The 27,181-nt window shown below is 43.9% G+C and overlaps 1 protein-coding gene across 1 annotated transcript; it reads right to left on the reverse strand.

Moving 5' to 3' along the window:
• Positions 1 to 7,017: 7,017 nt before the first annotated feature.
• Ptger4 (prostaglandin E receptor 4) lies at positions 7,018 to 18,482 on the reverse strand. Its single transcript, XM_005356587.3, has 3 exons — positions 17,843 to 18,482; positions 16,474 to 17,393; positions 7,018 to 8,878 (listed from the first exon to the last, which is right to left on the reverse strand). The coding sequence occupies exons 2-3, from the start codon at positions 17,344 to 17,346 to the stop codon at positions 8,288 to 8,290; spliced, it is 1,464 nt and encodes a 487-aa protein (XP_005356644.1). The 5' UTR covers positions 17,347 to 17,393; positions 17,843 to 18,482; the 3' UTR covers positions 7,018 to 8,287.
• Positions 18,483 to 27,181: the final 8,699 nt, after the last annotated feature.

Raw genomic sequence — 27,181 nt, forward strand, 5'->3', positions numbered from 1 at the left:
GGATCGGATTAATACAGACAAATTGGTATAAGCTTATACAACTTTAATGTAAATAGCACACTCACGCAACCGGAGTTCCCGCGATGCCCAGAAACAGGAGACAGGAAGGGGGCCCCAGCGTCTGTGCCCCCCAATTTATAAACATTTGCCCGAGGCCGTCCCGCCCCCAAAAGGCAGGCTCTCTCTACATTTTGAGATTATAACATAGTCAACAATTCTTCCTTCCCTTTCCTCCCTCCAAACGCTCTCTTAACCCCTCCCCATTCTCCTTCAAATCCATGGCCTCTTTTCACTAATTGTATATATATATGTACACACACACACACACACACGCACGCACATTCTTTAACATAACCTGTCCAGTCTGTGTAGTGTTACTTGTCTGTATGTTTTCAGGGCTGACTATTTGGCACTGGACAACCAATTGGTGTTCTCTTCCCTGGGAAGAACACTTCTGCTCCCAGCCTCCTCAGTTGCCAGCAGTCCCTGTGTAGGATTGACGCCTGTGGGCTTTTCTCTGTTCAGTTTGACATCTTCCACTGCTGTCACCCTTGCTCTGCTTGCATTTGGGCATTCATGTAGCTTCTGATGTTACTAGGAGACATACTCTCAGAACAAACTCCTTAATCTTCTGGTTCTTCCTTTTTAAAAATTTTATATGCATTGGCGTTTTGCATATATGTTTGCGAGGGTGTCAATTCCCTGGAACTGGAGGTACAGACAGTTGTGAGCTGCTAGGTGGGTGCTGGGAATTGAACCTAGGTCCTCTGGAAGAGCAGCCAGTGTTCTTAACAGCTGAGTACCATCTCTCCAGCCTGATCTTCTGGTTCTTAACAATCTTTCTGCCCCTTCTGCAATGTTCCTTGAGCTTTAGGTACAGGAATGTTTTGTAGATGTAGCCATTGGGATTGGGTTCCACAACTCTGCATTTTGATTGGTTGTGGTTTTCTGTAGTAGTCCTCCATCTTTTACAAAGAGAAGTTTCCTTGATGAGGGGTGAAGACTACCCTTCTCTTTGGTTATAAGTCATTTAGACTTTAGTTAAGGATTATGCTGGTTTAGTAAAGTGGTGGTTGAAGATGGTTCTCTTCTAAGAGCCATGCCTTCGTGTTCCTGGGTAATTGACTAGGTTTCCAGTGCCAGGCATGAGATCTCTTGTTGAGTGGGTTGTAAGTTTAATTAGAGAGCTGTTGGTCCCTGCCGAGGTGTGTGTGCTGGTGCCGTATCCTTAGGGTTATCATGGCCTGCTGGTCATCGCCGTGGTTTATAGGCGTAGCTGGGTAGGACTGTTGGTTGTCTCCCTCCTTTAGATGCCTCCATGGTGCCTTCTGGTGCCAGGACAGCTAGTCCTCAGGCCAGTCCCAGCTCAGGGGTCTCTTGGTCCTGTTTCCAGAGTGCATAGTCTCTTCAGCAATAGGGACCACTTCCCTTCCACCTCTGGTCCCCCATTACTTTAAAAAGGAATTAGTCATTTTTCTTTAGTATTTTTCACATTTTAGATTTTGATTATTTCATCCTACTTGATACCATTAGTTTTCTTCTGTGTTTGTATGGCTAATAAATGGGTTCTTAGTTCTGGAGGCTGGTAAGATTCATTTTCTTAGCGGGGGTAGAGGAGGAGGTTTATAGCCTTGACTACTTCTACCGGAAGTTAAATATTACTAGCTATGACTTCTTAGTCTTATCAGCATTTATTGATTGCCTTTGTCTGGTGTGCTTTTCTTGTTGCAGGGATAAAAGACCTCACAAAGAAACCTGAAGAAGGAAGGCATTGTTTTGGCTCATGATTTGAAAATACAGTCTATCATGGAGTGGAAGGCGGGGTGGCAGCAGCACCAGGTAGCTAGCTGGTCATGTGGCATCTGCAGTCAGTAAGCAGAAAGAGCCAATGCGGACGCCCAGCTTGCTTCTCCTTTCTGTGCAGTCCAGGATGCAGCCTGTGGGATGGCTCATCCACATTCAGGGAGGGTGTTTCTTCTGGTAACATCTCATAGATATACCCGAAAGCCTGTGTCCTAGATGATTCCACATAGCAATAAGCTGACGAGCTTAGCCGTCCGGTCTGGGTCATTCTTTCACATAATGATAGTGATCATTCTGTTTGTCTTTTAGTCCCAGAAAACTCTAAAGAGACACTCTGTGAGTCAACTGTATTTTCTTTCTCTGGGAAATGATTTATATAGTAAAGCCATTTAGGAGTAAAGACCTGACTCTTTTTCATTTAAAATTTAAAATTTGAAGTTAGCATACAAAATGATGGGTTTCATTATGGCGTTTTCATATATATATGCCACTATGCTTTGTTCTTATTCTTCGTTCCTCCTCATTGCCTCCTTTACTTCTCCCTTCCCTCCCCCAAACCATCCCCTTTTCTTTTTTCTTGTCACATAGAGTCCATTTGTCCCACGTGACTTCCCTTAAGGTATCTTCCTTCTCATAGTCCCTAGTTACATATTCCACACCTTGGACAGACAGACACCCCCAACTTTCTCTGTCTCTCTGTCTCTGTCTCTCTCTCTCTCTCTCTCTCTCTCATCTGCATATGAAATAAAAGTATTTGTCTTTCTGAATCTAGCTTACTCCCCTTAATGCAGTGGGCTCTGGTTCTGTCCATGTTCCCACACACGTCTTTCTTAACATTTAAAATAATAGGTTGGTTCCCTGGCGTTCTCCAGTGGTGACCAGTGAACTGTTTAGTTTTGTTGCATCTTATAAAGCCATGCATTAAGACATATTTTTTGATGTATTTCAGTTCTTAAACCTGCTATGCAAGTTAATTTTCAAGGTGGTTGTATAAATTTTGCACTTCTGCCAACCATGTGGGAGATTTTCTAAAGTGTACTTGGTGTTCTCTAACTTACGTTCTTACTGTGTTTTCATTCGTTTTTTAGCAGTTAAGACATTATTGGTTTTTTTTTCTTTGCTGCAGGTAAGTCTAGCTTATGGTATATATATTTACTGTCTCCCTTGTAATATATTATGATTTGGTTCATTCTAAAGTCAGTATTTAGTGACTGTGTATATGATTGCTACATAGAGTTGAGTTAGACTATAGTATTTATCTTTCCATTCCTGGACCCCTCTTTGTTTTTCCTGAAGTCAGTAAGCATCTTGATTTTTGTTTTTGTTTTTTTTTCTATGTATATATTAGAAAAATACCCCAACTGTATGATGGATTTACAATTTTCCTTTTAGCAATGCGACATATCAAGCAATCCACCTTAAAAAAAAAAAAGTCTTAGAATGGCCTAGAGTTCTTCCCTGCTGACTTCACTGTGTTCCTGACCTGTTGCAGAGCAGCTCCCAAGTGCTTTCATCATTCATGGAATTTGGATTATTTTTTCTTTGTAATAAGTCCTGGTTTATTCTTCTCTGGAAAGAAAAGTAATGATTTACCTGTTGAGATTGTGAGTCAGTGTTGTCTAAGGCATTGGTAAGTTTGGTGTTCTCTTCTGTCCCCTTCATCCATGGTGGGGACTGGAGAGAATGGCGAGGCAAGGTATTGAATGAATGGATGGATGGCAGAGATGTTGACGCTGATCTGAGAACTGGGGATCCAGTTCTCTTCCCCTCTTCCTTTACCCCATGTGGTTCTAGTTTGGCTCTAAAGCACCAAGTGTGGCCCCTGGCAACTTCATGCGCAATGAGATTAATTCGTCTGTCGTGTTGTAAAGCTTTGCTATGTAGTTCCTTTTCCCATGCACCTGGAAGGCAATCATGAGATCCTGACTTCAGAAAAAGGCTCCAGTGTGGATGTGGAGTCAGGAGGCTGGAGGCAGTGGGAGGGTGGAGAAAGTATCGTTTGTTTTTGCTCTGAAACTAGTTTAGGTAGTTTATAGAAAATGTCTTCTATAGCATGGATTTTTCTAACTTCATATTCAAGACTAAAAAGTATAGCTAACAGTAAATGTCAGAGTGCCTGGGTTTTACCATGGTCCTTCATGTTTTGTCTCCAAGAGGAAACCTGTAGAGAGGAATGTTTGGGAAAATAACACTGATTCCATGACTCCAGCTGGTTGCCTTTCAGCAGCTCTAGCAGTTACATTTCTTTCTTGAACTTGACCTAGTTGGTTACATTTACCTGCTTGTTTATCGTGTCGTACTGGGACGAGATAGGATTCTATACCAGTCAGACAATCCACAAGTGCTCTACAGCAAGGAACACGAAGAACAAATAGTCTTTACCATTGAACTGTTAAATCTTATAAACCACGTGGAACAGATGACGGAAAAATGGCGGCCTTCTCTGGCTGTTCTTTAAAGCATATACGAGATTCAGCAATAAATTAAATTGTCCATCTGTCAAGTTCATTTGTTGGCTTTCAAATTCCATTCGGAGATAAAGCTTACAAGAGGTCCTCCCTGGTGTGCCTGGTGTCTTTATAATGGGCTTGTATGTGTGAGTGGAGATGTGTACACAGCGTGGAAATACAGACAAAGGCCATGTGAGGACACACGGAGAAAGAGAAGTCTCACGAGAAGCCAGCCCTGCCAGCACCTTTATCTTAAACTTCCAACCAATAGAACTCCGAGAAAATAAATTTCTGTTGGTTAAGCCATTTAGTCTGTGGCAGCTTTGGCAGATTATCATAGCCATATAAACCACTAAAAATGGGAAAAAAATCTCCAATGGACATTTCTCTAAAATATAAAGCTAGTCAGTAACTATATGTATGTACTTTCACAATATCATCATTCATTAAGGACATGCAGTTAAACTACTTCACACCCATCAGATGGCTATAATAAAAATACAGTAGTAAGTTTTGCAAGGTTATTGAAAAAAATCAAGGACTTATACATTGTTGGTGGGAATGTAAAGTGTTTTAGTCACGTCGAAAAGAGTTCAATTCAACATTGCCTCAAAATACTGAACTTAGAATTACTATATGTCCCAGCAATTTCAGTTATGAGCCCAAAAGTCTTAAAAACACACACAAAAAAGTTCTTAGCATTATTTAAAATAGCCAGAATGTTAGATCAGTGCAACACTGGCCAATTAGTGTGTGGATTTTAAAAAGTGGTATGTCCATTTCATGGGGTATTATTCAGATATAAAAAGGAATAAAGTATTGATTAATGTTGCCATATCAACAAACCGTGAAAATGTTCTTCTGACACAAAGATGGCCTACAAAAATTCCAGTTACTGCATTATTTCCTTTGTATAGAAAGTTCACAATAGAGAAATCAATAGGCATATATTGGTTCTCGGGCTAGGGCTGAGAACAGTGTGGACTGATTGCATATGGCATGTGATTTCTTCTTGGGATGATGCAAATGTTTGGGAATTGGAAGTCAGTGATGGATGTATTTTTTAGTTGAATTTACTAAAACATTTTAAAGGATATGTACTTTGAAGAATAAATGTCATAGTATGTAAATATTTCAGTAAACAAGATTAAGCCAAGTCAGTGTTCTTGGTACTGAACCTGAAGTAAACATGGGTGAGATATGTCTTACATATTACTAATGCTAATTCATGAGTGAGGTTGTGCTTGCCCCAGGGACACAAATGAAGTTACACACACACACACACACACACACACACGCGCGCGCGTGCGCGCGCGCGCGTTAATTTATATTTAAATCTAGGCATGGGTGATCTCTGTGGATCATGGTCATGGAAGTGAAACAAAATTCTTATTCCCAACACATTTTCTGAAACCATTGTTTGTTGGGCATTCATTCAGATGGCGACAGAAAGCATTTTAGAAGTTAAGTCTCATGCTCCTTTCTTGCCATCCTTATCTGAATGCCAGAGCCAACAGGCCTGCAAAGATGATGTCTCGCTTTTCTGACACTATCTAAAATATCTTTAATATTTGCAAATAGCAAACCATGACCTCAGGCCTAGAGACTGTTGCTAAAGTAATCCTAAAACAGGCAGCGTCATTGTCACCCAGGAAAGCTGAGGAAATGTCTATCTTACTGCATCAGAGACCTCTGCTGGGTGTGCTGGTGCACTTCTGTAATCTCAGAACGCCATAGGAATGACAGGCCAGCTTGAGCCATACAGCAAGATTCTGTCAAAAAAGACAGACAGACAGACAGGCAAGAAAGAAAGAAAAGAAGAAAGAGGGGGAGGGGAGGAAGGAAAAAGAAAAAGCAGGGTAAGGAAGAAAGAAAAAAATTTCTGTAGGTTCTGTTGAGGACTTGTTCAGGCTGCTGTCTCAGGAATGCCGATATGCTGATACAGAGAAAACGCTAATAGGAAGTGTTGATGTCAGTAGTTAGTGATAACTATTTGGGATACTGAGCCTGCAGCTAGTTAAGTATAACATTGCTTCTCCCACCAGCAACATACACTGGTGACATTTAGTACTAATTGTCACTTGGATCACGGTTCCTCCTTAACCGTTCATTCTCCACTAAGCAGATACAGGCTTTATATTATGCTTGACATCTTAAAAATAGCCCTGTTTTAAAGTGTTCATCTCATTAAGGGGGTAATTAATCTTCCTATTTCTTTAGCCAAGTTTAAGGTGGCCTCTACCTCCTGAAGGTATGTCTCTTGGCCAGGTGTTTGACACGGCACGGCACTGCACGTCTCCACTCTGCACTTAAGAGACAATGCACCTCTATGCATTCCCTCCCTGTGTGAAACTGATTCTTGGCTGCCACGAGCTTCTGCCGGGTCTGCCCACCTGTTGAAATCCTCACGCAGAGAGACATGACTTTTCCTTTCTCGTCTTCTCTGTCTTGTTCTTTCAGAGGGTAGCCAGAGCCCGAGTGTGCATTTTCTGGTACACTGGGCTCCCTTTTGAAAGCTCTACTTCCTACCATGTGGCTGCTGCCTGCCATGTAGTTGACCTCCATGCCCACTCAGCTGAGATGCTGTGGCCCCTTCTCTCTTCTGTACTCCTCTGGGCAGCTGGTAAGATTGACAGCTTGCTGCCTTGGAGTTTTTCTTCAAAATCTAATAAAAGTGTCTTCAAGCTTCAGACAAAACAAAAACAATCATCAAGAAGAACCCTTTCATTTTAAAAGGATATATATAGAAGGCACCCCAAAACAAAATAGCAGCACAAAACCCCATACACCGTTTCCCAAATTGAGGCTGTGGAACGCAGATCAATACAATTATTTATTGTAATCTCCGGAATAATTTCAGTCGGTTCAGCTGCTCTTTATACCCTCCTCAGTGTCAGGCTCAGAAGTCGGTCACAACCAAGCAATTCACAAGAACACGTTAACAAAACATGCTTAATATTTCTCGGAGAAAGAGCCTCCGAGCACAGGCACAGCATTCTTGGGTGTCACACAAAACTGTCAGTTTCTGTTGACACACATAACAGAGTGGAAACCATGCCAGAGCGCCATCTTCCTCTTTAGATTGGAAAGGACGCTGTCAGACATTCTGTTGGCAAGTAAAACTACACACACTTTCAGGACAGAACAAGCCACTTAGACTTTTTATACTACACACTTCAATTATGGGCAGCCAGAGACTTTAAAAAAGTATGTTACATCTTTAAAAATAACAATTAGTGGGGGCAAAAGTTGAAAATATTTACCAGCAATGTTAGGTACTCCTGAAATCACAGTTTTCTGGATAAATAAATGTAATATATTTCTAATTTTTCTTATATATAGCTTGGAAAATATATTTTAGGTTGTTTAATTTTCACATCTTAAATAATCTTTTTTTCCTTTGATTATGCTAAACTCTTTTAAAAATTTATATCTATTTTATAGATAATAGTTTCACTCTGTTTTCAATACTTTGGCCTGACTTGTTTATGGAAAAAAAATAACATTGACAATATTATTAGCTGGTTATACTGGCAGGAGAGGGCATATCATAATTTTTTTTATACCTTGTATTAACAATAAACCTTCTCACAGAGAAGAACATAAATACCTTAAATTATATTTCTAACAATAAAAATTCACATTTCATGCTTTAGTGAGACACTTAAATCGGCTGTAAGATAGTCCTTTGAGTTTGGGGTAGAGCCCTTCCAGTATCCGGACCTCCGGTAGGTGCCAAATCCAAAGTTCTGAAAGTAACATAGCTTCTGCCATCTTCCTATCCAGTAGAAAAAGGTGGCCAGCTGCAGCCGCTGCGATCTTGAGTCACATCAGAGTGAGGGCCAGTGTGCGTCAGGCCTTGGCACTCAAGGGGCTCGCCTGCCGCACTGAACGAAGAGCACTCAAACTCGAATGTTCTCTGCTAGGAGTCGCGGACAGAGACAGCCCTTCCGAGTACAGCTAAACACGCGTATGTCTATTGCACAGGACTTTGAAAAGTTCCCCAAACAATGCTCCCCCAACCCCTGTAGCTACTATATACATTTTTCAGATAAGTTCAGCGTTTCACTGGGGAACGTGACTTGCAGAGAGTTTCCTTTAGAGGCAGGCTCCTCCCTGCCACTCCCACCAACCTCATCCACCAACAAGACGCTCTCTGAGTCCTGGCCCTGGGAGGAGTCTGAGGTCTCTGATATTCGCAAAGTTCTCAGCGAGGTGGTGTCTGCTTGGGTCAGGCCCACGCCATGCACGCCCGGAAGCAAATTCCTGCCTCCCAGGCTGCTTTCGCTTAGGTCTGGTAGATACAGGAGAGTCTGAGATGTGCTGCTGATCTCCCTCAGCTCCCGGGAGAGGAAGGAGCGGGAGTGGCTAGACATGGCCGAAGATGTCCTCCGACTCTCTGAGCAGTGCTGCGTTGACCCATCTCTGCCGGACCCACCTATGCGGCAGAAGAGGCACTTGATCTTCTCAATGGCTTTACTGAGTACAGTCTTCCGCAGAAGGATGTAGATCCAGGGGTCCAGAATGGGGTTCACGGAAGCGATTCTGATGGCCTGCAAGTCGGGGTTTCTGCTGATGTCTTTCACCACACTTGGCTGATACAACTGGTTGATAAACACTCGCACCTGCACAAACGAGAGGCCCACGTTGAGATTTTATAATTAAGCAATTTGGCAAAACACTTTTAAGTGTTGCATTTACCTTTGCAGTGACGTGATGTAGCTGCTCTTACGTGGTAATGCCTACTTTCCAACGGCAGTTTACACAAGTCAGTTACTATATATTTTAAAAGAGACTTTGTAAGTCAATTAACCACGTAATCATTACAAAATTACCGAGGCGCCTATGCCTTTACATTAAGAGAAAATACTTCATACTTTTGAACTAATATCAGTGTCTCCTGTTAGCCAGAATGGCCAGAGCGTGGTTTTCCTCTGTGGCGCTCCTCCACTCTCCATAATAATCCGGTGTTGCTGTGTCTTGAATCCAGACTTTCTAATCCATTTCCTCATTAGCATTTCTCAAGGAAGATAACATTGCAGTAGCCAACCAAATAACATTTCCTTTCCCCCTGCAATCCCTCCTCAATACTGCCCCAGATTATTTCTGAAGTATATGTCCTTTATGCAGTTTGCTAAAAACAAAAAAGCCTCCCGTAGCTCCCCGTGAGCTATAGTTTTGTGACTCTTCCAGATAGGGTTCAGCTGAATTCAGAGACTCTTCGACTATTCTGTTGAGAACCCACCCCTCCTCTGCTTCAAAAGCCTCAAAAACAAGCACGCAAAAAAAAAAAAAATGTGTCTTGGTTTCCTCCTTCCAGACACTTTACTAAAGTCCTTAGTGATCCATGGTAGCTGGAGGAGTTCCTCCTTGTCAACTGATGCTTGTTACCTGGACCTGGAAGGTTGTGTGTGCATGGGTGCATGTGTGTGTGTGCTTGCATGTGTGTGTGTGTTTGAGGCAGGGCAATTTTTGCCATTCTGGCTATCCTTACCTCAACTTCCCAAGTGCTGGGATAAACAGGCATAAACTAGAGACCTGAAAAGTACTGAACTTTTCAAGCTCTCTCCTATCCTATTGATAATCAGGTCTGTTCTGGGCTCTAGTCTCCAGATGAATTTCCCGCGGCGTTATTCGTTCTCCCAGGCTGGATTTACGTTTAAAATTTATTCTTAGTAGTGAGGTCATCACTAGAAAATATTGCCATCTGTATTTTACTCACACTGTACTTTATGTTTCAAAGATGAAGGAAGTGATGCGCCTGAGCCTGTTAGCAGCAAGCCCCATCTGTGGCAGGGTTTATGTGAACCTGACACTTCAACCTCTAGAGGGCAGTGTTGCTCTACTTTGGAGCGGCTAGTACCTAGCATCTCTCCGATGCATTTTGCACAGGTTCTTTACAAGAAACTTTCAGAATAGTTTTGTTAAGTTTGGATTTTGAATTTCATGTATATATGCATAATATATTGTATATCATGTATTATCATTTATTATATATATTATATATTAACATTAACATGTTTTTCTGTTGGTTGGCTCTCCACAACCTCAAAGGAAACACAGTTACCCCTGAAAAGAGGAAATTTCTGAACAATTAAAACAAACAAACAAACAAACAAAAAAGCTGTAGTTACTTAAAGCAATTCACATTTTGTTTCCAGATTTCTGTGCTATTTTATTTTTGTTTTTGTTTTTTGTTTTTTTGAGACAGGGTTTCTATGTGGCTTTGGAGCCTGTCCTGGAACTAGCTCTGTAGACCAGGCTGGTCTCGAACTCACAGAGATCCGCGTGCCTCTGCCTCCCGAGTGCTGGGATTAAAGGCGTGCGCCACCATTGCCCGGCTTCTGTGCTATTTTAAAAAGTCAATGTTGTGAAAAATTAATGGTGTTTTTATTATCAAAACTAACAAGGAGCAAGGGAGAAAGCACCTTTGTATTTCATTTTATCTGCAGCCATAATTGAATCTGACTACCGCACAAGGGAATGAAAGAAGCTGTAATTTTTTAAAGTTCTATTTAGAGTTCTATGGGGGCTGGGTGCTTACATTAATACAGGCCCCTGGATCTCATCACTTAGTGTCGTTCAGGGGCAGCATATGGAGAAGACCGAAGTATAAAGCACAACGTTCTGGGCTAGGGGCGGTACAGGGGGAGAGCACTTGGCTAGCATGCATAAGCCTCAGGCTTAGTTCCCAAAGCTTCAGAATAAATTCAGTACATACGCCCCAATTCTAAATTCACATAAAAATTCTCAGAAGTCAATCAAATTATTTTCAGAGAACCCAAATGGATGGGCTTGACTTTGCCGCCCTAGTCTCGGTTTAGTTTCGAGTAGAGTAAGGAAAAAAGAAGCAAAAACAAAACCTGAGGCATTTAATAGTGCTTGAAAAAAAAACACAGCAGCTCTGGCTTCACTTTAAAAGCCACCAATAGCCCTACAGAATGAGTCCCAGGACAGACAGAGCTACACAGAGAAACTCTGTCTTGAGACACTAACCACCACCACCACCACCAAAACCCAAAACAAAACCAAATAAAAAAACCTAACATAAAGCAAAACACAGAAAAGACCTCTTGCTTTCCTGTCCCTGAAGAGCAGCGACAGGCTCGACAGGAATACCCATGGCAGCACTTTTTCTATGCCCCTTCTCCAGCAAGCCCTAGATGTTATATAAATAAATAAGTTCGGGCAGTCTGCAGTTACGGCAGCATGTGTTGCTGATAAAACAGAAGGTCTGAGTCAAGAGAGGGGAAAAATTCTGAAAACCTTACTGGATACAAACAAGGCCCCTAACTTTCTTGCCTTTTGACGATGAGCAACTGCAGACTTGGTGGATGTAACTTGTGCCTGCTATTGGCAGTGACTCCAGGATTCTGAACTGCTGAAGACGGACCAGACATTCAGCTTAGAAGCACCAAAATAAAACTGGGAGAGGACGCCATAAAAACTAGAAGGTGACTGCAGGAAAGCTAATGGGAGTGCATATGGCAGCATGGTGAATGCCCATGGTTTGCTACCAAACAAATGACTCCATATTATGGCTGTGGCCGTTACCATTTATGCATAAAGGTTAGGGCCCCTTTTTGTAGCCCAGGATGGCCTGAAACTGGCTGATCTTGAACCCACAAAGCTTTGCCTGCCTCTGCTTACCTAGGGCTGGGATGAAAGGCAAGCACCACCGGTTCGGGCTGTATGTAAATTCTTTTTTTTTTAAAGATTTTATTTATTTATTATGTATACAGTATTCTCAGTATTCTGTCTGAAGGTATGCCTTCAGGCCAGAAGAGGGCACCAGATCTCATTGCAGATGGTTGTGAGCCACCATGTGGTTGCTGGGAATTGAACTCAGGACCTTTGGAAGAGCAGGCAGTGCTCTTAACCACTGAGCCATCTCTCCAGCCCCTGTACATAAATTCTTAAAGTGCTTAGTATAGGGCCTGGGATTTAACATTTGTTTTGCCGCTTACTACTTTCCTTTGAATATAGATGTGGAAACATGGCCACTCTGGGCTACTCTGATAGCTCAGGAAAAGGTAGCTTTGGGATAGAGTTCGTGGCTGCTATTAAAAACATGTACTTCCCACTTAATAGTCTTGTTTCGAGAAGGTTGGACTGAAATGTTGGACTCTTGACTAGACCAGCGCAAAAATTAGTTGTCTGAATTGAGATGCGGTCCAGTAAATGGCAGGCTCTGTAACTGGATCTGAGCATGCAGGCTACTTGTTCTGTTCCAAGCACATGAATGGAATTGTCTCTGTGTACCCAGTTATCTCATGGCCTTGGGAGGAGTCCAGAATTGACACAGCTGCTACTAGAAGTTCTTACCCCCCCCCCTTTAAAGACAGGGGGGAAATGAATGTTCTTGACTGAGTGGCAGTATAAGAGTCTGTGTTTTGTGTTCCTTCTCGCTCACTCACTGGCCATTCACTGCGTGCAAGTTACTTCATCCCTGGTGGCTAATATCTATCTTCATTGTAAAGGTTTGTCTTTTCCTCCTAATTCACAGCTTCAACACTTTAGCTCTAGGGCAGAAAATGTCATGTTATAACTGTTTAATAAAGCTAAAGCTTGAGATGTCAGTAAAGCTGGTCAGAAGAACTGAAGAAGGAGGCACTCCCAGCCACCCAGTTAGTCGCTGTTCTTCGTGGGTGCCTGGGGAAACCGAGATGCTGAGTGGGAAGAAGCTTCATTGAGAAGACTGCAATGAGCTGTTGGGTTTTGGGAGATTGTGTTTATGTGCTATTCTGCAGCCATCAACATCCCAGCACTTCTAAAAGGCCTGCCATTTCAAGCTGTGACTCAAACATTGCTTCTAGGAAGTTCTTTTAAAAAAATTAGCTGCGTTTATTAGGCAGGGGATCAAATGTCTTTGATTTCACTATAGTGGCATCTAAATTAATCAATTTTACCTGTGCATGCGCTTTATGTTCATATGATCATTTAGTGGGCCCCCTTCCAGTTCCTGCTTACAGTTCTATCTGCTTTTGTAAGCTGTTGTGGATGCCTTTATGGCGACAACTGATTTACAGTAAGCAAAGAAAGAAAGAAACACAGGAAACTGTTTCCCTAAGGACGTAAATTTACCTGACCAAGACAGATGATTAATTTGCTATACTACTGGTAGCTCAGAGGAAGAAGAACAAAAAGAAACAAATAAGCAATAAATATGCCTGTGGCTTGCCTTTGTGTGGAGGGAAATGCGGTTCCAAACCTGACACCCTAGCTCTTCAGCCCCGAGGCAAAAATCTGATTAGAACTGTTATCTCAACATTAGTACTAGAACTGCACAATTAAGTACCAGAAATCGATCTAGTTTTGATGGCATGTTCCTACAGAATGCAAGATATTTATCTTAAGCATGTACTTTCGTTTCTTTAGCTTCTCCTGTTTTGAAAAAACAAAATAAACCCAACCCCACGACAAGTTATAAATAGCAGAAAGGACAAAATGACAAAACCCATATTCCGACCAAATGTTGTTTGTGCTGCACAGGAGTGTGCTCACGCTTCCTCTGCTCACTGATTGTGACCCACGGAGAACTTCGCAGGTTTGGCACATCCATTGTGTCCACCACGGAATTCTCTGCCTGTCTCAACTTTAGTTTTCACGGCTCCATTTTGTACAACAAATTAAAATTTGCTTTTTATATTAAATAGATGTTGTAAGAGCTAATCTGGCCTCTTCCCACGGGTCCAAAAGGCAGACTCTTGCCTGCTTTGCCTTCCTTCTGTATTGTATGTAGCTCTCTCAAAGTCCAAGCAAGCTGGGTTTGCTCGGCCAGGTAGCTTTTCGAAAGCACTGAAAATGACCCAGAGGGCTTCATTTCCTCCAATGGAATTAGCACTCAATTTTATTCAATAACGTTAAAAGCAGGTGCTTCATCTTCCATCTCGGGCTGAAAGTATGCCCAGCCGCTTTCACCGGCAGGGCGCTCTCACAGCTTGAATCTCATTTCTTCTCTGAAGATATGAGAAACGTGGGGGCGGGGCTGTACAATAAGCCAAGAAAGACGGTAACTGAAAGTTTCTTTTGATTATTCCAATAATTACGGAACCGTGGGTGAGTATGTGGGTTCTACGGCTTCCCATCACTTGCCACAGATTTTAATTTAAACTGGCCTCTGAAAAAGATTGCTTTTTTTTTTTTTCATAGCTCAAACTCAAGGCTAGAATCGGAAGCTGCTCTTATTTCCTGATTAGTTCTTTCTCACAAAAGCATTGGGGCTCTTGACCGACAGGAGCAGCCCTTAGCTGAGCTTAGCTGAGTCAGTTTCAGCTTTCAAATAGAGATGACTTAACCTCCATACCTAGCTCTGACTTCCTTTAGACTGGACGCTATTTTTCATTCGCTAAAAATGTAATTAACCTGCCAGCCATAAATACAGCTCCAGGTCTTCACGCTTTGTCATAAATGGCGCTGAACCTGAGGGCCGGATCAGCCCGTAGAATTAGTTCTGTGTGGCTCTGCGGACGACAGAGATCACTTTACGGGTAGCTTCATGTGAATCAGTAGCGTGACATGCTCACTTGTAACCGAAACCTTTAGAAAGTACGTGTGTGGTTACTAATGGCCTAGCTCCATCCCTCAGTTCCACGAAGTGGACGTCCTGTGAATTACAACTGCTCACTTGGTCATTTACCGTCCCGTGAAATAGGGAGGCAGAGAGGCTGGAGGCAGAAGCAGGGTTCTTCCCTTCCAGCTCACACTTTATTTTGGGTTGACATTGCAGACAGTAAAATATATTTATGTGGCTCAAGTGTGACTTGACTCTGTAAATTACATTAGGTTCTGGGATGGCTTGCAGGCCCTGCTGGCCAGTCATACTGACTTCTGTTTATACAGACTGGCAAGAAGCTACTGTATGCTGGCGTCTACCCCTCTCAGCCACCGCTCAGTTTCTTCCATTTACAGTCACTTTGGTAAGAGATAAAAGTATTTCATATCAGAGATCCCTAGTAGTATTAATGAGCGAAAGAAAAGAATAATAGCCCATTAAATTTATTTCCACTTGGTTCCAGTAAACATAGATAGTAATTTCTTTTTGAATAGGTGGTTTAGAATTTCCAGGAATGCAGTATTTGGAGAGACAGAACTTGGAACAAGATGAACTCTAGATGAAGAATCATGTTCTACCACTGACCTGTTTCTAGTGCATTCTACCAAGGACAGGTAAAAGCAGAGACCTTAAGAGGCGTCTGCCCCTCTCTGTTTATATTGTAAGCGCTGCAGAAGGCAATTTCAAAGAGTGTGTTGCCTCAAAGATGAAGTGCACCAAAGCACCAATGGACACTTTCTCCACAAAAGCCCAAACTAGGAGTAACTGTAGTATGACAGTAGTGGGGACAGGAGTCTGGTGGCCGAAGGGAAACCATCTGCATAAAGGAGAAACCGGACCTCTCCTGGTCATTGAGGATTAAAATACAATGCCAGCCCGATCACATCAACTTGTCCATACTTCCTAACCCCACCGTGCTTTCTTGGCTTGCAAAAAGAATAAGGAACTTGAATTTGGACGTTACCCTGTTCCAGTGTCTTCTCAAGCATGCCATGGTTTTGTGTGTGTCTGTGGGGGCGGGGGTGGATGGGTGGGGAGGCACTGAGGGAGGGGAGTGGGGAGCAGCGAGCAGCTTGAACGCATCTGCAAGACTATTCTAAACAAGTCACTCTCTTCCCTCTGGCTTTTAAACTAAAAAGCATCTCATCTATTCTAACTTTAAAATGCTGCATAAGCTAGAAAGAGCAAAAGGCCTACAGAAATCAAAACACCCAAACCCACAATTCCCCTAAGGGATGAATTCAACAGGGCTTATCACCCCTGGTTTGCAGTGTTCTGGGGGCCACAGAGTGGAGCGCTGGAGTAAGTAACCCTATAGTGAGTTGTCTCCACCCCCATCTGACTGAGCCTGCAAGTGAGGGCTCTGGGAAGATACAAAGCAAAACAACAGGCTGTGAGGGGAGAGCAGGGGGATGTCCAGGGGACCTCAGAACCCATGCTTTCGGGGAAAGAATCTCGGGGGACCTCGGGGGAAATTACCCGCCAAGTCCTTAGGGTCAGGACTTAGAAGAAAAGCCTGGGTCTTCTAGGGAAGCCATGAGCAGGTCCCAGTCCAGACCTGGAGGAAACTTGTCCCCGCCAAGGACTCAGGGAGAAAGCGGGGAGCGAGGGGAGAGAAGTGGACGCAGGAGAAGGACAGAGTGGACCCCAGTCCCAGACACTCACCACCAGCGGAATGGAACAGATGAGCACCACCAGGGAGGTGGCGATGAGTAAGATGACCATCTGGATCTCAGCGCCCGCGATGCGCCGGAAGCTCCTGCGGCGGCGAAAGTCGCTGAGGCGCTGCAGGGCTGGGGAGGCACCCGCGTGGCCCCGACTGGCCGCCGAAGCCACTGCTGCGGCGGCGGCCGCGTGGTGCTGCTCGGTGCCCAGCGAGGTGCGGCGCATGAACTGGCGGTGCATGCGGAGCAGCGCGCCGCACACGAGCACATTACAGAGCACGGTGGCTAGGATGAGGAAGGAGCTGAAGCCCGCGTACATGTAAGAGAAGGCGGCATAGGCCGTCACGTTGCTGGTCCAGTCGATGAAGCACCAGGTGCCGGGGTACTGTCGCTCAGACCTGCCCAGGCCCATGTTAGGCAGTGCGCAGAACAGCACGTTGGATGCATAGACCGCGAAGAGTGTGAGGCCGGCCAGCCGCTTGTCCACATAGTGGCTGTAGAAGTAGGCGTGGTTGATAGCCAGGTAGCGCTCAATGCTCATGGCACAGATGATGCTGAGACCCGACAGGCCAAAAAAGAGTAGGATGAAGGTGCTGTAGTCACACAGTGCCTGGTCCCCGGGCCATTGGCCCTTCATGTATGTGGCGATGGTCACTGGGCTTACCAGCAACGTGCCTAGTAGGTCAGTGACAGCCAACCCACACACGAGAGTGTAGAAGGTCGTCTCCTTCTGCTCCTTGCGCGACTTGCACAGCACTATGATGGCCACCAGGTTGCCCACGACCCCGAAGATGAACATCACTGCCGGAATGGTCACTGGGCTGTTCAGCCTCTCCGAAGCGGAGAAGGACGCATTGACCCCAGGAGTGGACATGCTGGTGGTCAGTATACTGTTCGCAGCTTTGGAGCTCACGGTTCGATCTGGAGATGGTGAAAGACAGGAAAGGGAGAGGTGAGCCATTTACCACTTGCAAGGTGTTCGACCCATGGCCAAAAATGCTGTGTAAATGAAGACAAGGGAGAGCAACCGGATCCGACTTCCTGATCTGTAGCCACTTACTAACTGTGGCTACTCAAATCCCCAAGCTCTGAATGCGTCCTGCCAAGAGCACCACTCTGCTGACATTAATATTTATAAACTGATAACTGCCTTTCCCGCCTACCGCCCCCACTCCCAACTCATTCCATCGCCAAGATGAGTAAGACCCTTCTCAAGGGAAAAGTGACTTGCTAGTGCTATTGCTGACGGAGTCTATAAAATTCTCATTGAAACAAGTTATGGACGATTTGGAAGCACATTCTATTCTTTGGTTCCCCGAAAGAGCCTGGCTCCTGTGCCATCCATGCAAAAAACATTCATCCCAACTTACCTGTAGGGTGGGTTTAGGAGCTGGGTGCGTTCCAAGGCTCAGGCCGCAGACGATCTGGACCTGCCTCTAACCTCAGCCATCAGTTTCTTCCCGCTCAGTGCGGAACTTGTCAAGCCTTTGCCCTCCTCGGAACCTGGTCTGCCAACTTTCCGGAACTGAGGTCAGAGCTTTCAAAAAGCTTAGAAAGCAAGCGAGGCTCAGTTGAAGACGGGTCTTGGCTTTCTTGTTTGATTTATCCCTCCCCAGGGCGAGTCTCAGCTTTGCAGAGCCCGCAGGTCTGGTGCGGGAGGTCAGCGTCCAGGTGTGCCGCCACGCGTGCAGGTGGAACGGAGCGTAGGTCCAGGTTCCCTCTTCCCCAGCCGCGGGCTGAAGGGACAGCTACCGGAGAAGGCGGCTGCCGTTGAGGCCGCTCCTTGTGCTCTGGGGGCTGCGCTGGGTCCCTTGGGCCTGGGGCTCTGATCTGGGGCTGCTCATCTTCCTCTCCCGCTGCCGGGTTTCGAGCCTGGCTCTCGCCTTTCCAGACTCTGTACAAACTTTTCTCCTCCCCGCAAGTTTCCCTGGCGAAGGCGGAGACAGTCGGCGCGCGGCCCGGGCGCCCATTGGCTGACACAGAAAGGGCGGAGCGAGTCTTCCTATGGCACAGCCCGGGAGCCTGGTGATAGAGGGCGGAGCGGAAAGCCTGGGGAGGTCTGAAGGGACCCGAGGGGGTGCCACCGGGCAGCGGAGGTGGCTCCAGTACTTTCCGTCTCTCAGAGATACTGAGAGCACCCGGGCCGAGCCCCAGGGAAGTCCCTGCACGCGCTTTTGCCACTCCTAAGACGAGCATTTAGTGGGGATGCTGCTGGGACCAGCGTCTGGTCTACGTCGCTCTGCAGTATGGAGGGCATTAATTCTCTCACCTTCCACCCGCAGACCGAGCTTGTGGGTCTTGGGCTATCAGGACAATTGCTTTAGGATTCTACCCGGGAGCGGCAGAGCGGATATGTGGGTGTGTGGTTGTATGTGGGTGTGTACGCCCAAGAGCTCCGGGTGAGACTTGGCAGACGCGTGGGTGGACGGGTGGGTAGGTACCAGGCTTGGGCGGGGAGACGACGAAGAATCCATCCTCTCACCATAAAAGGAGTTGGCAGTGCCCTAGCTGCCCTCAGTAGGGCACCAAAGCGGGGGCGGGGAGGAAGGCGAGCGACACCGAACTGCAACTTCTCCTGGCTTAGGTGGGAGAGCCCTTGGGACTTTGGAGAGACGTGGTGGCAGCAGCTACACCTGAGACTTTAGTTGAGGTCCCGGGATTAACTGGGAAAGCATTCTTCCTTAGGAGGACTTCTGAGCTCTAACACAAGGGTAGACTGAGCAGCTTCCGCCTTCCTGTTAGCTTTCTGGTAGATGCCTTCACCTGCAGGATGAGACGAGGTTTGATAAGTAAATAAGCAGATTTTCCAGGCGTTGCCTCTTTGTTAACTCAGAAAAGGTCTATTTGTCTCCCCTTATTCTTTGGTTTATAGTTTGTTCGGCTTATTTGATGAGGAATAATCATTTCTTAATTATCTACTTTTCTTCTAGGAAACAGATTTAAGATAGGAAAACACTAAGGCCAATTAAAACCGCTTTACCCTACTCTCTAAAAAAATACACAATATAGTTTTCCAAGCAATTCAAATTCTTAGAAAAACCTCTATCCTGCTGAAGCATGCATACTTAGCATCTTATACAGTAACTAGGTGGGTTGAATCTTAAGTATCACTTCATGAATAAAAAAAAATCTGCCAAGAATTTATCCGATACTTTAGCTAGTCTCAGTAACAAATGAAAAATAAGAGAACCACAACTCACTAAACATGGATGGAGGTGGGCTGTCCTTGGACTTCCCACAGGTCAGGGAACCCTGATGGCTCTTCAAGCTGATGAGGGAGAGGGACTTAATCAGGGGAGGGGGAGGGAAATGGGAGGCGGTGGCGGGGAGGAGGCAGAAATCCTCAATAAATAAATAAATTAAAAAAAATAAAAAGAACCAATCCAAAGCAGACAAAAAAAAAAAAAAGAAAAATAAGAGAACCAAAGAGCATACCTGATTTTAGCTAACTTAAGTCTATAAAAGTACCCAGAATTGTGTTTATTTGCATAAGGAAATGTGGGCATAGTATTATGGCATTAAGTGTGTGTAAAGCTTTTCATCATGAGCATCGGAAGGGAAGGCATGCTTAGCTGATGGAAAAGTCAGTGGTGGTGGTTCATTTGTTTTCCCAGAGTGCTGTTACCACTGCATAGTCATTTCTGCTGTCTGTGCGTCCTTCGGATAGCAATCTCTAGAATGATCTCAGCACAGGACACAAATCAACGCCAGAAGAATAACAAGACAGAAACTGTACCCTGCACCCCTGTTCCTCACTAACCACATTGCATGATACTTAACTCGTGTTAGCTGGTTGTGAGAAAACACATGAAGGAGAGAGAGGACGTTTCCCAAAGCCTGTTAATATACTCCCTCCCTCCCCCCGCCCCGAAGTTCCTGAAACGAAAAAGTTAGGATTGGTATAGTAACTGCAGGTAGTTTCAGTCCACACAGATGGTTTTGGCTAAACTAGATGGTTCACAAGGCAAGCCCAAACTCACAAATCTTGGACAGGGATTGGTTGGGAAGAGATTGGTAAAGAGGGGAAGGGGACAGACACAGAGATAGGAGCTAGAAGAGGGTATGGGAAGAGAATAATAAGAATGCATTATATATAGTTATGAAATTGTAAAGAAAAATTTGATTTAAGAAGATTGGTGGTATGAATTTTTCACAATGGAGAGTATATTAAGCTGGGCATTGCAGTACAGACTTGTATTCGTAAAATTTGGGAAACTGAAGTAGAATTGTGAGTTCAAGGCCAATCTGAACTTTATTATGAGAACTTGTTTTTTTTTTTAAAAAAAACCTGAAAATATTATTAAGTGTCCTGAGGTACGATGTTGAGAAAATCAGTATCTCTTACTAGATTTGTTATCAACTGAAGCATTTGCTTACTAATCCTTTCAATTTTCTTCCCAGTATCTCTTTTTTTCTTCCCAGTATCTTTAAGATGATGGAAAATAAGAATCCAGTTCTCAAAGCTAAAACAAAATGCCATGAAGCTTATCTACACCTTCTTTGCCCCACTATTTTAAAAAGTACAATGCTGCCTCTGGTGTACTGTAACTCTAAGGAGTTGCCTGCTCTTCCTCTTTAAGATTTATTTATTTTCACTGTGTTGAGTGTTTTGCCTGCATGTTTGCTTGTGTACCACATGTGTGCCTGCTGCCTGTGGAGACCAGAAGAGATCGTTGGATCCCTTGAGCCTGGTGCTACAGAAAAAAGGGCTGTGAGCTGCTATGTGGATGCTGGGTCTCAAATCCAGATCTTCTGCAAGAGCAGCAAGTGCTTTTGTCCCCTAAGCCATCTCTCCAGCCGTGGTCACCATTCTTAGGACATAAAGTTAGTCTTCAGAGATTAAAAATTGAACGTTTGGTCTTCAGCCATAATGACTTCCAACACATCTATGCTTAGGAAGCTAAGCAGGGACAGGCCGGGTTAGTACTTGGAAAGGAAGAAATTGGAAGTTTGGGAAACACTTTATTTCCTTGGTTTGGGAAACTGGGGCAGTGGAGTCCAGTTTCCCTCACATTCTGCCAGGAACTCACATTGCAAAAGGGAAGACTTGCTATAATCATGTGGGTAATTCTTGTTATTGTTTGTATATTTCAATGACGAGGTCTTTATTCTAATCTTCGTTCTTCGTTTCCCTTGCTGTTTCTGTCTCGTCCCTACCTCTCTGCACTGAAGCTTCAGTCCTTTGGAACTGTCATTAAACCCTCCCCGAAGGGTTGAAGTAGTTCAAGAACTGATTGTGTGATTTCCTGTTCCGGTTAATTGTCTGACTACTCTGTCAAATAAATAACTTCAAGTGAAAAGCCATTTAAACCCAAAGGCTGTGGTATACCGCCCCACATATGCACTTCAACCAACTTGTGAAGGAACAGGTTTGGATTGTCCCTGGATGAAAGGGACTGTGAGACAAGCCAGATTCAGCCATCAGGATTGGAGAAAGGAAAGGAATGACTTCTGGGCAGGAAGGGGAATCAGGCATGCCTCAACCTCCTTTAAAATTTATATTATATTATTATTATTATTATTATTATTATTATTATTATTATTATTCCAACATAACATTTTTATTGATTCTCCAGGAATTTCACATCATGTACATCGATTATAATGACTTCCTAGTCCTTCTGTGTCCAGTCTGTGACTGCCCCAAAGAGTAAAAATAAAAATAAAACAAGAGACAACAGAAAAACAAGTCCAATTTGTGTTATCTATACACTCACAGAAGCATGGTTATTTTGTTATTTTTTAACTCCATGTTTGTGTGTGTCTGTGGTGACTATGAGCATGCGCTAATACTGGAGAAGGTTAGAAGCTTTAGCTAACCCCTGGAACTGGAGTAGTAGGTGTTTGTGAGCCACCTGACATGGATGCTGGGAACCAAACCCTGCTCCACTGGAGGAGGAGCAAGAGTTCTTACCCGCTGATCCATCACTGATGCCTCTGGTCCTGACCCTTTAATAAGTTCTCAATGCACTCCCCAAGTGCTAACTTTAATATGGTTAAAAATAACAGGAGGTCTGCACTGGCTGTGTTTGTTTTTGTCTGCCTTTTGTGACCCAAACCAGAATCACAGGCATCTTTCTGGCTCAACAATGCAGTCTCTTTAGACACAGTTGACTTTCAGGGGGTTCGGTGCGTTACAAAGTGACACTGATTGGACACTGGGTATGGCTGTGGCCCTAATGGTGGCTGCCCCTCTTTAGTGGTGCATTGCAAGTGCGTGCTCCCCTATTGTCTTCATTTTCTAAGTGTGAACTCCTTGCTGACTCCATTGCCTGGAGCCGTGACACATGTCAGTGCTATGGCTGACTCCCCCACTATCTTTCTGTGTCAACAAACCACACCGTGGAGGCTTGCGCATCACAAGTGATTGCTTCAGGCTGCCTTCTGCTCCGGCAGTTGCACTTCTCAAAGCAGGGGCTTTCTCTTCCTTCATTCCCACTTTGGTTTTCCTTCAAATACTCCTGCCACACCTCTGTTGTGGTTTATGCCGGTGGCAACCTTTGGTTGCTGCCTGTATTTGAAGGTCCGGATGAAGTGTACACATTATTAATTCAGGGTTCTTTTCTAGAGGATGGAGGGGCTTTGCATTATGTTTCAGTTTATATTTTTTCTCTCCAAAAGCTCTGTTTATAACCCTGTAAAAGATACACAGCAATGGGGACTTATCTTACTCCACTTCTGGGGAGTAACCAAGTTAAACAGTAAAAGGTTTTATGGTTTGGGAGACTCTTGGACAGCCCTGGCTAACAGCTTAAAAGAGGACTTGTCATGTCTGGTGTTTGAGTTGTTGTTATGGGATTTTTGACTCTTGGAGGGAGCACTGTCAGCCTAGATGAGAAAGGTTCAATAAAACTATATAGTTATACATGGAATTATGAGTGCAAACATGAGCTGAACAAGGATGACATCATAGACATCAAATTGGATGGGGAAAAGCCCTGAAGCCTTAACCCTACATAGCCATAAGCAACTGACGAACACTGGGAGCAGGAGAGGTGGTGTTCCTCTGGGAAGGACACACCAATTGGTAGTCCAGTGCCAAGTAACACTATGTGGACTGAACAGGTTATATTTAGGAATATATATATATATCCTATTATATACATATATATATTATATGCATTCAATATCAATTAGTGACAAAAGAGTCAATTATTTGAAGGAAAGCAGTGAGGGTTATAAGGAGGATTTGGAGGGAGAAAAGGGAAGGGAAAAATATTGGAATTAAACTATAATCTCAAAAAAATAAGAGGAAAAAGAAGATATACAGGAACTCTCCAGCTGGTCACCACCACCAGTGTCATGTGTAGCTCATCATGGCCCACGGCTTTCCACTTTCATATCTGCATTGCTACATGGCTTTATGAGAACTTCCTGGAGGATGTGAGGTGGATGAGACAGTGTCTGACAGGAATAACCAGGCCCCGTTCCAGCTTCCTCTTACACACACGACTGGATGTTAACCCACATCCAGTTAACCCGCATTGTCTTTGACCATCAAGTGCAGCCCATGAGACTGGGGATGTAGCACACAGAGTGACTGTGGTATACCCAGGAGACAATGGTTCAAGGCCCTCCTCCACATCATCTCGCTTTTCCATTTTTTCTGTTCTTGCTTGATCTTTCTTGAAAGGGATGATGCATACTTATTCTCAGCACCTTGACTAGCCTTGGGTTTTTGCTCTAGTTAACATTTGCTCCAAAAATGGGCTTCTCTGCCCAAGGCCGAGAGCTAGCTCCTCTAGTCTGTTACCTTACTTTTCTAACATGTTTCTTTTTTTTTATGAAAAGAGTCATAAGTTACAAGTTACAGCTTGCTCTTTTGTACATTTCCCCACACATTCACCTTGAGAGAAAGATTTCTGATTCAGTGGCTTCAAGAATGTTTTTCTTATCAGAAAGTGTGTGTTCTTTGCAGCTAATTCCAAATGAGCTGTCAGGAGGTTGTGTGTGTGTGTGTGTGTGGGGGGGGTGTTTGTTTCTAGGATCCTTGGCAAATCATTGCCTTTGCGAAGCTGTTATCAATCTATGATCTTTAAGTTATTATGTTAATTGTGTGCTATTTTACATAGGATGGTGATACTGACATCTCATCCTTTTCAACCTTTCTGAAAGTTCAAGTTAAAAACACTATGGAATATCTATCACCACGCATAAGACTCAAGTCCATGTTGGATCAAAGACCTCAACATAAAGCTAGCCACACTGAACCTCTTATAAAAGAAAGTGGGAAATACACTTGAATGCGTTGGCACAGGAGACCACTTCCTAAATATAACCCCAGCACCACAGACACTGAGAGAAACAATTAATAAGTGGAACCTCCTGAAACTGAAAAGCTTTTGTAAAGCAAAGGACACAGTCAACAATTCAAAACTTAGCCTACAGAATGGGAAAAGATCGTCACTAACCCCACATCAGACAGAGGTCAGATTTCCAAAATATACAAAGAACTCAAGAATTTCGTCATCAAAAGGACAATTAATCAAAAAAAAAAATGGAGTACAGATCTAAACAGAGTACTCTCAACAGAGGAATCTAAAATGGCTGAAAGACAATTAAGGAAATGCTCAATATCCATCGTCATCAGAGAAATGCAAATCAAAACAACTCTGAAATTCTACCTTATACCTGAAAGAATGGCCAAGATCAAAAACACTAATGACAACTTATGCTGGAGAGGTTGTGGGATAAAGGGAACACTCCTCCATTGCTGGTGGAAGTGCAAGCTGGTACAACCTCTTTGGATATCAGTGTGGTGATTTTTCAGAAAATTAGGAAACAACCTTCCTCAAGACCCAGTAATACCACTTTGGGGTATATATCCAAAGGATGCTCAATCATACAACAAGGACATGTGCTCAACTATGTTCATAGCAGTTTTGTTTGCCATAGACAGAACCAGGAAACAACCTAAATGCCCCTCGATTGAAGAATGGATAAGAAAAATGTGGTACATTTACACAATGGAGTACTACACAGTAGAAAAAAATAACGACATCTTGAATTTTTCAGGCAAATGGATGGAGCTAGAAAACATCATTTTGAGTGAGGCAACTCAGACCCAGAAAGACAATTATCATATATACTCACTCACAAGTGGTTTTTAAACATAAAACAAAGAAAACCAGCCTACCAATCACAAACCCCAGAGAACCTAGACAACAATGAGGATTCTAAGAGAGACATACATGGATCTAATCTACATGGGAAGTAGAAATAGACAAGATCTCCTGAGTATACTGGGAGCATGGGGATCTTGGGAGAGGGTTGAAGGGAAGGAGAGAGGCAGAGAGGGGAGCAGAGAAAAATGTAGAGCTCAATAAAAATCAATTAAAACAAACACTATGGAAGCTTGCCTGCAATGTTGCTCTCCCCTGGTGAACATGTTCTGCATCAGGTACGCTCCTGTCATCCTCCAGTAGTCGAGCATCTCTGGAGTGAGCCACGAGTCAGCTACCCAGGAACTCTTCCTGAATAACCTTCACAACTAACCTTTAAGGACCACCAGTCGTGCACCAGGGAATGTGTGAAGTACCTATTGAATCAGTCCCCTTGTTTCACAAGTGAGGCTATTGCAACAAAGAAGACCCAAGTAATTGTTCTCAGGTCATGGAGTTCAGTAGTGCTACGACAGGGAGTATGTGTAACTGGTCACTGGACGATGCTGTCCTGCTCTTAAATGCCTCGCATCCATCCATAAAACATTACACAACAACGACAAAGCAAACGGAAAGCACAGCATGCCATTAAACCAATAAACGTGAAACTTTTGTGGACAGCAATGGCATAGTCGTGCTATCTACCTGTTATCTCTATGTCCCCAAGAAGCTGTTGCTGGAAACAGGAGGCATGAAGCCCTCAATTTGATAGGATGGCCTTGTATTTTAACTTATTGTCTTATGTGCAGAAAGCTACCTCTTCCGAAGCTGCTGGCAAGGTTGATACCGATTTCTGGGACAGTTTAAACAGTTGGATTTCCTTGTGACTCTTGGGTTTATTCTGTTCACAAACACACAGCCAAAATCAACTTTGCAGCGTAAGTCGGGCCTGTGTCTGGTGACAAAGATGCATGCTTTCGTCAGTGTTAATATGGAGATTCGTTGCACATGCGCAGGCTATATTCTGGGACTGCGTTTTAACATTCAACTTTTTCTTAATTAAATATACAAGTGGAGTAAGTAACAGTATAGCCTTAATTTCACAGAATATAAACTGAACCTTAGAAAGGCATTCTTCCCAATGACAGTGGGAGGAAAGGGGCCAGAAAGTGGTTTCCTAATTGCTGTTACAGTAAGAAATGGGACATCAAGCCTCAGCCATCCTTAGCTGTGTGAATTTTATATAGATTAACTTCCTGAAAGTCTTGTGCTGTTAGTTTCTATGGGGCATACCTTCTAGGTTCCTTGCTCTGTCAGCAGATGTCATTGCCATGGCCACCTCCAATAACAGTAACATAAAATAAACGCTCTCTGTGATTCTGGGGATGAAAACCAAGACTTTGTGCATGGTAGGCACACACTTGACCTGTGGAGCTGTATCCCTAGCTCCTCCCTGTTCTCATCATCACTAAATTGATCATGTTTGCCTATTCATGACTTTAGCACATACCATGAGTCTGTGCACAGACCACTAAGATTTAGGTTCTCGGAGAAAATAAGCTTGCCACCTGTATCTCCATCTAGATGCAAATGTAGCAAGAAAATTCC

This window comes from Microtus ochrogaster, chromosome 19 (genome assembly GCF_000317375.1).
Source record: "Microtus ochrogaster isolate Prairie Vole_2 chromosome 19, MicOch1.0, whole genome shotgun sequence".
In the NCBI taxonomy this organism is placed as follows: Eukaryota; Metazoa; Chordata; class Mammalia; order Rodentia; family Cricetidae; genus Microtus; species Microtus ochrogaster.

Bases quoted from the DNA above. Each gene is read 5' to 3' on its own strand.
- Ptger4 (XM_005356587.3), bottom strand. From the start codon at position 17,346: ATGTCCACTCCTGGGGTCAATGCGTCCTTCTCCGCTTCGGAGAGGCTG. The intron at 8,879-16,473 runs GTGAGTGTCTGG...TCGTTTGTGCAG, and splicing joins TCTGTTCCATTCCGCTGGTG to GTGCGAGTGTTTATCAACCA.